The 12,125-nt window shown below is 42.6% G+C and overlaps 1 protein-coding gene across 1 annotated transcript in view; it reads right to left on the bottom strand.

The window, feature by feature from the left end:
• Positions 1 to 2,169: 2,169 nt before the first annotated feature.
• The window catches only part of LOC103769263 (X-linked interleukin-1 receptor accessory protein-like 2), a gene marked incomplete at both ends in the record, with an annotated part of 153,801 nt that continues 143,845 nt past the window's right edge, over positions 2,170 to 12,125 (bottom strand). Inside the window, one exon of the mRNA XM_008936447.1 lies at positions 2,170 to 2,299. Within this exon, the coding sequence (XP_008934695.1) occupies positions 2,170 to 2,299 (130 nt within the window). The remainder of the gene's footprint in view (positions 2,300 to 12,125) is intronic.

Genomic DNA, 12,125 nt, shown 5'->3' with positions numbered 1-12,125 from the left:
CAGATAATCTCAAGTCACATGCATCCTCATTTCAGTGCTTTCATAACAGCACACTAATTGGTAACTATGCACACTGGAGGATGCAGACTAGGGATGGATGTTCTGTACTCCCACGCTGCATCAGTCTGCAAACCTGAACTCTCATCATATACAGCAAACCCAGTGACAAAATGGATGGGTGCAGTCCAGGGTAAGGATGGCACCAAAAATTCAGAGTGTTACTGAACCTGCAAACTAATTGAAGATATGGTATGCAGAGTTAACATATTAGACACTTGCCAAAGGAACAACCCATGGATTATCTTGGTCTGGTTGTAACAATTCCCAATTATTTGTAGTTTCTCAACATTAATAGAAATGTGCTGATAGAAGGAAATATAGAAGGAAACTGATGGGAACAGCATCTACCCAGCAAGTTCACTATGGCTCATCAAATTTGGAACATACATGACATTTTTTGAAATACATCAATAAATACAACTGGGTAGAAGATGTGTGCTGGCTCAGGGCACTGACAGAACAGTTACTGCTGCTTAGTTTCCCTGAAGCAGCATATCTGTAATGGGACACATAAACAAGAGCTGTTACTGTGAAAAAAATCATTTGCAAAAAGTTACTACTGCAGTTGCCATAGCTACTTCTAAATGAAAAAAGGGATGGACCGTGGCACTGCTGGTAGTGATGCAGTAGGTTTTGGTAAATGCTGGTTTTAATGCTGGCTGTGGTGCACAGGAGATTAGGTATGTGATAAGCAGCTTTGTCAAAGAGAGGATTCACTGAATTGTGAGGGGTCTGTAAACTGAGTCAAAGCATCTTAATGGAGTGAGGAAGGGAGTTGTCACGAGAATGGTTTGAAACACAACTGTGTAATGAGATGGCACAATGAAGGACAAATAGAGCTGTTCAAACTCAGTTCCACTAACAAATGCACATAAAGGACAAGTTTTGAACTGTGCTAGAGCTAGAGAGCTCTTTAAATACAAACCTCAAATTGTCCTTCTGGTGGGAAGGAAGAACATGACTAAAATCACTCTGTTCATATATATACAGCAGAGAGCACACAATGTCATTAAATGCTGATTACGTGCAATGGCAGAAGTTTCCAATAATTGTATTTTGTGGTCAGAAGCCCAAATGAGGATTGTTCACTTAAAACCATTCTGGCAATACATGATAAATTTCATCTGTATGCAATTAAGGTGCAATGTTAGGTCACTTATTTTAGTATGGCCTAATAACTAGTGGCTAAATGGCTGAACTTTGAATTATTGATCAAGTAATAAAGCAACAAAATCCTTCTCTCTGCCTGCTCTCTAAAACCACTTTTATAAGAAACAAATGTTTCAGAAATGGGACCAAAATAATGTGCAGTGGAAGGTACAAAGAACTTGGCTTTCTTTGTATTCTACATTTCATTGTGACTACAGGAGCTGGGACCACGTTGTCCATAGTATAGCCATAGCCTAGTCTTTGCTCAAAAAACTACGAATCAGGTAATTATTAAACAAGGAAGACAAAAACCTGCTGTTAGGTGCAAATTCCGTGAAAGTCTATGAGGATACCAATGTTTGCTTTCACTACAAGCAGTATAACAAATGATAACCAGCATTTGGAACAAACCAAGCATGAGTTGGATACTGGACATCACAGAGTTAATTCCTTCTCTCCCGTAAGTGTTAAGCATGGAGGAACAAACGCTGCTCTTTGAAAGCCCTGGTTAATGCATACTGAGAGCTGTATCACAGGCAGAAAACACATTCAGTAGAAGAAAAAAAGTCCGGTGACTTTGACAGGAGACCATTCATCTTTAAGATTAAAAGGGATGCTGAAATGAACGTCGTCCTGCCAAGGACTGCCACAAGGGGCAGCTGCAACGGTCAGCATCATTTCCACACAGGGCTAAAATCAACCCCCAGAACACTCAAGAGACACTTCAGCTACCATCAGGGGAATTTGATAACAGATTTCCAGGCACACAGATAGCTACTATGTCTTTAGCGTTTATTTGCTAGAAAGGAGAGGGAGAAATTCACACAGCCCTGGTTCCAAGTCATTCATCACTCTTTAGACAGGAAACTATTTCCACTTCCAATTAAAAAGCTGTTTAAAAAAACCCAACGGGCTTTTGGGACATGCCATGTTTTTAACAGGAAATACTCCAAAAAGTACCTGACTTCGCCTTCTCTAATGTGGCCTTCTAATTCTTCAATGAATTTTTCCCCTTTCATCCAGTAGATCATGGGGCCAGATTCTCCACTGAATCCAAAGAAAGCTTTGCAGGCCACAGTCAGCGGGTTTCCTGAGGACAAGAAGAAAACAAAGGGTTTTGCCATGGCTACTAGTGAGAGAATGAGAAGTCTCGGATAAACCTTTCCATTTAAAAGTGGAGGGGAAAAGATAAAAAGAAAGGAATAACTATAAACCACAGGGAAAAGGGTGTTGTTGATTTGCATCTACAGGAAATAGCTGTGAAATGAAACTCTGAGGTTATTAATCATCTCATTTTTCCCAGAAAGACACTAATGAACCAGGAGAAGATACGGAAATGGTGGCAACATAAGGTGATGTCAGATTGATTGTTAGAAAGAAAGAGATGACTTCTTTATCAGACTCTTGGGGTCTCTACCAGGACTGGGGAGTGTGCCCTAAGAGGCAGGTAAATCACTGAACTTGCTTACTGCTGCTTAGCCATCCATTAACAAGACACAGTAATAATTTCTTCCTCACTCATATAGAAATCAAATGTTAATGAAGTCTTGGTAAGCTGTTTAGAGAGCTTTTAAAGATCCCCAAGTAATACATGATGCCAGTGAGCACCAACAACAGTCATGTTACTGTCAATAGGCTTTTGGCAAAGGACCAGACTTCAAAGCATTGTTCAAGTAATAGAGTAAAGAACTCTCCCTTTTCAGCTTTGCAAAAATACTTCCAAAGGAAAGAAAATAAAACTTGGAAACTAGTGAGATTTCTTTTCTCTCTGAGAATTCAGCGTTTAGATGGGTTTTGGTTTGGCTACAGCTTTAGTGGTAGTAGCTAGGCCAGGACTTATGCTGCTTATTCTGCCAGGACAGATGGTCGTCTGCCTGCAGAATTGAAAAAGAAGAACAAAAAAGCCTCACACAAGCCAGGAAATTCAGAAGAACCATGCCCATTCCCTCAGCACGCAAATACAGCTGCTGCACCCACTTCTCTTTGCCTATTTTACCCAGCATAGTTGGTCTACGCTACAAAGCAGCTGTAGAGTCACCAACTTACATGGGAGGAAAGACTTCATTTAATGTCATTAGAGTCTCCAGACTGTTGTTGAATCTTCCAGCACTTGGATCAAGCATGGAAATTCCAAATACTGCATTTTGTCATATTTGGAAGAAATGTTTTATTACGCCAGCCTTTCTCAGTGCCAGCAGGAGACTCTTTTGATGCTGCAATAGAACAGGCCTACACTTTTTAAAAAACGGCTAGTCATCTGGAGCACGGGGTAATGGATCACATGATTGACTTACTGTGCCTTAATCAGTTACCTCTTGTCTGCTCAGCAGTGATAACTCACTGTGGGCACACTCAGAGCACATCAGAGCCCTGTGTTAAAGCATCTTTGCCTAAACCCCCACAGAACTGTCCCAAGTCAACTACTTGCACTTGTCAACCCATTATTTCAGTGCCCAATTTAAGACATGTCAAAAGAGTCTGATTAGTCAGGAAGTGCAGCACTCCCAGCCACTGAAAATCAGCTGCCTTTAAATTGTTTCCAAGATCCAAAATTACAAGTCCTTTTGAAACATTAGGATACAGCAAGAAAAGGTTTAAAGACTGCACTTTGGCTTTCTCAAACAGCAAAAGACAAAAATGGAAAATGTTTATCCTGGAAATGTTTTACAGACTCTTTCATTATCTCCACATTGAGTAGGAACTCTGGTACCACAGCTGGCCACTGAACACGTGCTGATGCTGACAGATTAGACACAACCAGCTTAAACACCCAACATATAAGAAGGGGTGGGTATTCACAGTTATCTGTGCATCCCACAACACTGACCACCTTCATGAGAAACTTCCAAACTTCATTAACTAATGAAGAGTCAGAAACACTTCCAGGCAGACATTTAACTCCACTACAAGACAATGTTGGAGCAGTCTGTTTCCTTCTGCTTCTAACCCCTTCTCCCAGCCACTGAAGGTGCCGCTTGCCCCCGCGGGTGGAGGGGAGAACTGGGGCCTCTGGCAGTACCCATCCCACATCTTGCTAACGTGCTGAATGCTGGTGTGGAGTGAGGTCTCTCGTGATGCTTGCCTCAGTCATGATATGCATCTATTTAAATACCACTTAGGGATTCTTAGCATGTGGCTGCTCAGTCCATGTTTGATTTTAATGGAAAAAGACAACTGTAGCAACGTGAAGAAGAAAAGGGCTAGACGTGGCCTGTCAGCATTGACAGGATATGCCCTTTGCCTGGTACACCGTGTGGGCATTCAGTGTTACAGGCAAAATATATAACAAGGTGTGCTTCTCCTCAAACCACCAGATTTTTACTTAAAAAACAAACCCCTGAAGAAATGAAAATATTCCAAGGTGAGTCTAAGATTTCTACACATGCAGAGTAAATACCTTAAGGTAATATGTCTGGTCTGAAGAAATAAATAAGAAAACCTAAAAAATCTCACTGTTGGTACACAGCTTCTGTAATAAATTCAATATGAAGCACCAGCAGCCTTTCCTGTGACAGCCTGCATGCTCTGAACGTGCCTGGGCAGATCTACTCCCCAGCTCTGCTGCCAGTGAACATCAGCAGAATAAACTAACACCAACAATGGCAAACTAGAGAGCGAATCAGTGTTTGCAGCTCCAAGTCTGGGACTGGTCACACCTGAAAAAAAACAAAGTCCACATCATCTGCAAACCCATCACTGACCAGAGGGAGATATAAGCAACTGTTTCTTGTGGAACAACTGATTTTTATGTCATAGCACAATGAGGCACATCTGGGTTGACCTGATCTGTTCTGGGGTGAAAAGAGATTGGGGCTTGATGACACATCAAGGTCCCATCCAAACCCAAACTCTTCCATGCTCTTCTCCTCCTCAAGCTGGTAAGGACATTTCGCTCTTCTGTAGCTGTCTAAAGCAGCTTCTGGTGTATAACTTTTGTCATTCCTTTGTGACTCTGGAAGCAGGACAAAGTCAGAAAAGGTAAGATAAGCTCTTCCTTGCAGAAACACTTCACCTCCTCAAATAATCCACCATAAGCAAAGTAAGGGAGGTTTCCCCTCTCCTGCCATGTTAGGACACAGCTGACTACAGCAGCAACCTGTTACTACTGTTTTTTTGGGAAGTCCAGCCAATTCCCATCCAGAAAAGAATGTGGCATGTCTCACTGCATTTCCCCCCAAGTACTGAGATCCTAAAACTGCAGCTGAATTCCCTGGTTCCCAAGTGTACCCTGGAATGTGGGGAGAAAGAGGCACTGAGCACGGAAAGCACCCTTTGCAGGCCCTGGTTTTGTGGCTGGCCTTGAGTCCTGTGGTACCACCCTGAGTCCCAGCTCCAGGCAGTAGGAACTAGTAGGCAGTTTGGAACTCCAACAGCTTACCTCATGTAAGGCCCAAACTTCTGCACATCATTACTGCTATTTTGCATAACACCAAATTGTTCCACTGCTAACTGTTCCTAATGAGAAAATTTCCCCTTCCATCATTTAGTTAACACCACTAAACTTCCTAGAATGTATGCTATCCTCAAAGTTTTCCATTTATAAATGGTTTCTGATTAAATCAGACATTTCAGTTGCAATTTTAATGAATAATTTGCTGAGAAACAGAAAATCATCAGTGAGATTCATAAATGAATCAACATTTAAGAGAATGTTTTAGAAAACGAGGGAAGAAAGTAGAATGATGTCTGCTTGTAGACACCACTGAGCCTACATCTACTGAGGCTCTGCTGGGGCCACCTTGTTACAGTAAAGCCTCAACTTCCAGCAGAAGTCTCTGCTTTTGCTTTTTTCCCTCCTTTATCAATCAGGTAGGCTTGTTGCAAAGTCCCAGCTGATAAGACAAAACTGCTGGCAACGGGAATGACTTTTTTTTCGCTAAATCTTATTGTACATTTTTCACCTGGCCATTTTCACAATAAATCTGCATGAACTCTACCATACTTTTTAGCAATCTTTTTCTGAAAAATAAGAATTCCACAGAAATGCAATCATTCAAGCCAAACAGTTGTCTGATGGTGGAGAGTACTGGTTAAGGGTGGACAAAGGGTTTGGAAAAACATTAAGCCAGGCACAATTCTGACTGTGCTTGCTGCAGGTCCGACATGCTTTGAAAGGGAATGACAAACCTGCAGCACAGTCTCTCTGGAATGAAGCATGCTCCAAGCATCAAGTAAATGAAGCTTAAAATATGTAAAAGTTGTTCAATCTTTTAAAAGCTTAAAATGCCATGGCTAGATGACTGACCAGCACAGAAGACAAAAGCTTTCCACAGATCATAAGATCTAGTTCATGCCAAGGCATTTTTTCAGTGGATTTTTTGAAAATGTAGATTGATTATTTGTTCTTTTTCATTCCTTTTGCAGAAGTAGGTGCATTTGGTGGCTTTCTTTTTGTGAGCATCCATTCAAGAGTACAACACAAGAGTCCATGTTCTCTGATAGCCACATTCTCCCACGTCCATGTTCTGCTGGTGCTCTGTTCTCCCAGCAAATCAGGCTTTCGCTCACAGAGCAAATCATCCTAGAGCAACTCCATCAAACACGCAAAGTCAGCTGTGAATCCTTGGGTGCACAGTATTTTTTCCCTATGGCTTGAAATATGAGTGTTTTTTCCAATTCTTCCACATTTTAGTACCAGAGGCAACAGCACTCTCAACAAGCCAGAACTGAAGCAGAGGATCTTTCCAAGCTAGTGGCAGGAACTGACTGGAAGTGCCAAAGGCAGACCAACTTTTGGACCAAGCAACATCACAAGTCAGTTCTGCATCTATTGCTAGCTGGATCTTCATCTTCAGCTCCACCCAGGCGTTAATGTCACTGATTGTGATGTCATTGCTTTTGTCTGTGTCAGGGCTGGATGCTGTGGACATATGGACGGGAAGACAAGTGCACTGCTGCCATCAAAAGATTCATTCCATCACTCCTAAGTCTCCAAGACTCATAAGTCTTACTTACTGATGCAGATGCATCATGTAGGTCCTTTCTTTCCCTGTAAGACTGAGAGGGAGAAGTGTCTGCAAAGGAGCAGCTTCCCACCCTTGGCACGTGCAGACGTTATGCAGGCACTTCACGGGCTTTGTTCCTTCGGTTACTCAGACAGAGGACAAGAAAGGCAGGTTACTTATCACATCTCAACAAGTGTACTCTACAGACTGTCTGCAGAATCGAATCTGACACTCCAAGCTGTGAGGTTTGCAAGGCAAATCACCATGTCACTGACAAGAATATTATTGTTGTAATGTGCTTCACAAGTGCTAGAAACTGGCCAAAGAGCAGCAGAGTGATTTAAATTCCCCTGGCAGGGCAGGCAGGATTGTATACGACCGTGAAGCAAAGAACACATTTCCTTTTACTTCAGAAGGACATCCTGGATCAGAAGATATGGGAGACAGAGCTTATGCCTGCAATTTATCCACAAAACAAATGCCAGGGGCAACACAGACCTTGACTCATGAAAAACAATCTCAGTGTGCGGTAGTTTCTATCTAGTTTGCAGAGAATGCCAATTTTCTCACAGTCCCTTGCAAGGACACCCTTCCAGCTCTTCTCCAGTGCTCAGCAGTAACAGGCAGAACCCAGAAGCACACTGAGGTGGTGCAGCCCAAGTCAAACCATGGGTTTGGCTCAGCTGGCTGGTGCTGAATGTTGGGCTGAGCTGCTGCCAGGGATGCAAGGATAGCAATGGTAGCAAATGGTGCCCACTCGAGGCCCCTCCTGCAAACTGAGGGCCAAACCCTGTGGCTGAGCTGCTGAGCCCTACACCTCTGCCTGGGGCTCATCCACAGTGGGATGAGCTCCTAAAGAAGCCAGGAGGCGTTTGGCAGAGGCAGCTGAGGAGATGCTTGGGCTCTGCTCACATCACCTGGCAGAGCTGATCACTGTGTTTCCCAGTGCCCTCCCAGCACAGACCAGGGCACTGCAGAACCACTTCACAACCTCAGGGGCTTCAGCATCTGTTCCTATAACCTGCTAATGTGGCCCTGCAGTTCTTGACAAATTTATCGACTGCTGAATTTACACAAAGTACAAAACCCAGAAAAACCTCAGGTACATGATCACCACCCTCCTTTATTTTTCCATGACCATTTCCCAGCTTTACTTGATCAAAGGTTCCATGTTTTTAGTACAAGAATTATAAAGTCAGTGCTTTACGCTACCTGGGCTTCTTTTTCCTCCTCTTTTACTTGGCTGTTCTTCAGAATACAAGTCTAGCTGTGTGCTAAACCATGCTGCCCCTATTTAGGTAAAAGTCTCTTGAAGTTCAGTAGTTTGAGCATTATTTGATCCAGTGGCAATAAAGCATACTCAAAACAAATTATTTTCCAAAAAAAACCCCAACAAAACAACCAAACCCAACCCCCTCCCAGAACAACAACAACAAATTACAGAAAATCCTACAATGTTTTGAAAGTCTATTCCAGCAGCCAGTAGATTCATGACTGGATATGAAGCTTCTAAAAATTTGCATAATTAAAGATCAGCCAGGAATTAATGAACTGAAAGCATTTTAAATAAAATTTAAAAACTTGCTTTAGGTAGTGGTAAAAATTGCTTTAATAAGATAAATTGATAGTGAAATCAAACCTAACTGGCCTCCAGATGTTTCAAATCAGTTTAAGAGTGCTTAACCTCATACATACATGTATAAATACAAATACACATATTTTACTAAGCTGTTTATTCTCCAAGCTTCTACAAAGAAATGGACTAAAGGAGGTGCTCTTCCCCTAAGTAAGGCCTCGTGTTAGGAACAGCATTCTAGCCACTAAAATAATATTCTAGTAGCTGTATTGATATGTAAGAAAAATAAATGGGGTGGTACGTGACATGCCTTAAGTTGGCTCTTCACTCATACAAGAACTTTTTGACTAAGGCAAGTCTTTGGGAAGAAAAAAGAGCCCAGTAAAAAAACCTCAACAAGAAAAATGCAAAAGATCTTTTGCTCTTATTTTATCCTCTATAGTTTATGATCTTCATGCTAACTTTTTTTTTTTCTCTGTTCTTTTTCCTTATGCCCTGAGACATCACAAAACACACGGCCATGAGATATTTGTGCTCTTCTGTCTCACTCAAGTGAGCAAAAGGTATATATAAAAACTAGCATAAAAATAACAGTGACTAGCAGCAAGCTGAAAAACCCCAAACATGAAACAAAGCAACTAAGCCTCCAGACAGTTTGTTGCCAAGAACACAAGTCGGTGCTTTCACTGTCATTCCACCCAGCCCCAACCATTTCTAATTTAAACAACACAATCATGATCCACTGCAAGTGATGCTTGTAGGCTTGGCTATTGATTGTGGCTCTCACAAAGAGAGAAAAACAAAACTAAAATGCACACAAGGCTGAAACGTTGCTGATAAAAATTTATCAGATGTTCCAAAAATGAATCAATCAAGGCAAAATCTCCTAGAGCAGCTTCCTTCCAAAAACACAGCCAGAAAAACATCGCACTCCAACCCTCCCACCAACACAAATCCTGTAAAACCCTTTATCCCATTTGCAGAACTGCCTTGGGGTCAGAGTCTGAAGTTAGTCATTGAGGACTCAGGTGTAACGAAGTCAAGGATTCACCTACAACAAAGACAGATGCTTAGTGGGATTTATAGAAGCAGCTTGACAGCTGCCTTGTTCTGACTTGAACTTGTGCTCAATGCTGAGGTCCTTCTGAAAAATCTCATTTCTGTGCATTTTGAGGCACAGAAATATTATTTAAGAGAAATGTCCTGTAGGTACTTAAAATATGTCCCCTTGCTGGTAGGGTTCCATGGGCTGGGGTGGCCCAACAGCAACAGAGCAGTGGCATCCACTAGGTGATCTAAGCAGGGAGTGAGATGGAACAAATCACCTCGCTACGGCCAGGGCGTGGGTCTGGCCTCATTCTGCCATGGCTCTTTATCATGGCCCAAGTAGGTGACAGCACACAGATGTGTTATTCTGAGAGAAGAGCAGGAATGGAAAAATTATTCAGAGTGACACTTGCTTCCTTAGGTCACCGTCCCACGGTGAGAAGGTAAAAAAGCCAAATGTTTGTTTGAGCTACAAAAAACGGCCCATGAAGAGATACTGCTGTCCCAGCAACCTGCTGGCTCCAAGGGAAGGTAGGGTGCTACCCCACACATCACTGCTTCTTGCCTGCTTCAGGACTTCTAACTCTCCAACTTGCCTCAGTATAAAATTTTCTAGGGACATTCATGTCTTACATTTCAGTTTCCTGAGCAAATATATCTTGAAGTTTTGTCTTGGGGAGAAGGATGAAATCCAGCATCTCTTTCTACAGAGTACTCTGGCTTCATTTGAAGAAAGTGGGGACCATCCTAGCCAGGACCTGCTACCATCAATGTGGCCAGATTCTGAACATTAGTCACATGAGTGTGTAATGGGTAACCAGTCCTACATTTTAGTGAGTTCCCATTTAGTACGCAGAGGGTAAGTTCAAGGTTGCTAAGGAAACCACCTGCAGGCTGCAACAGGCTGTAGAAATTCCACTAAACCTCTCCCAGCTTCTGTGTCAATTTATAAACAAATGGTAGAACTTCAGACAATGACTACAGAACGGATAAATCTTCTTCACTTAGAAATTACAAAGCAAACGGGAACTTCATGTTATGGATTTCCTGCCCTGTAAACAAGGGAAGACTTTTTTAAAGAAATGTATGCTTCAATTTAAGAGTCAACTGGGGTATTTTTGTACTCAGTTTGTCCACTCAACTTCTGCTTAGATTTTAGCTAACCCAGCTCATGGTAAGGCCTGAGATATTCTGGGAGCAGCACCATTAGGTCAAAGCATGAGCACTACTAGGCAGGAGAGGTGGCCAGACAGAGCTGAAGGGCCACTATGCACCATTATCACCTGCAAACTGCTGTCTACAGCAGCCAGTATCTTCTGTCTAGCAGTTTCGTCAGAATCTGCTGACTTATGGAAATAGTACAGAGAAAACCTCCAAGCTGGAGGGTATAAAACATCAGTTTACCCAAAACCCTTTTGAAGCAGATCCCACAGCAGCCAGACTGCTGAGGCTTTCATACCTCTTGCTGTGATACAGGGGACAATGTATCCACAACTTGATGGAGGAGGAAGGACGAGCACTCTCACCATCAGCTAGGTAACTGGATCTTTTCTCTTCTGCTTGTAGGTGCACCATATTAAGAGTTATGGGTTATAAGTTCTGAAATGTTATAACTTCAATTCAGGTGATAGACTAGTCTGGGCTAAAGGGGATTGAGCCCCTGTTGTTGTGTTTATTATATTTCTTAATTAGCTCATGGAATAAAGTTTAAATCACAGAGTATGCTGTCCTGTAAATTTGAAAGATCTGAACCAACTGTGACATCTGTCTTGTAGAAAGATGATAATGAAAACCCCAGATCTCCCTGAACAGCTTGCTGGTATCTCCACCATGCCCTGCAGCAGGCACGTAGGGCCAGAGATGTTAGCGTGGTTAACAAGGGCCAGATCATCACCTTGCTACACATATTTTGATTTAAGCCAAGTTCTTTTCTCCAGCTGCTGCCCTGCTCCTGACACAGTGCAGAACAGGATGGGAGGGCTAAGAAAGGGAGCCAGACACAAGAGGTGGTAACCGCTGCGACCTTCTTATTTCTCCAGCTTTCCCAGCCTTCCCAAAACAGATCAAATGCAGTGCTGGGTCGTGGTCAAGGGGGTGAACTGACAGATGTCAATCACCTCTGATAATGAATGTAACCACAACTGTCACCTCACTTGGCCTCAGTTATGCAGGTGGCCTCTCATCCACAGGGGACAGGACTTGCCATAGCTGGTGATGACGCAAGTTCCCCCTTCCCCTGCACAACAGGGACACAGCCACCAAGATCAGCTTGTACTCAGATGAGAATCTACAACGGACTGATGTGCTCAAAACTCAGCAAATGCTCAAAACATTTTGCTGAATGGAGA

This window comes from Merops nubicus, unplaced genomic scaffold (genome assembly GCF_000691845.1).
Source record: "Merops nubicus isolate BGI_N331 unplaced genomic scaffold, ASM69184v1 scaffold2463, whole genome shotgun sequence".
In the NCBI taxonomy this organism is placed as follows: Eukaryota; Metazoa; Chordata; class Aves; order Coraciiformes; family Meropidae; genus Merops; species Merops nubicus.
The sequence above is the reverse complement of the archived record's forward strand: the minus strand, read 5'-3'. Positions and strand labels throughout refer to the sequence as shown.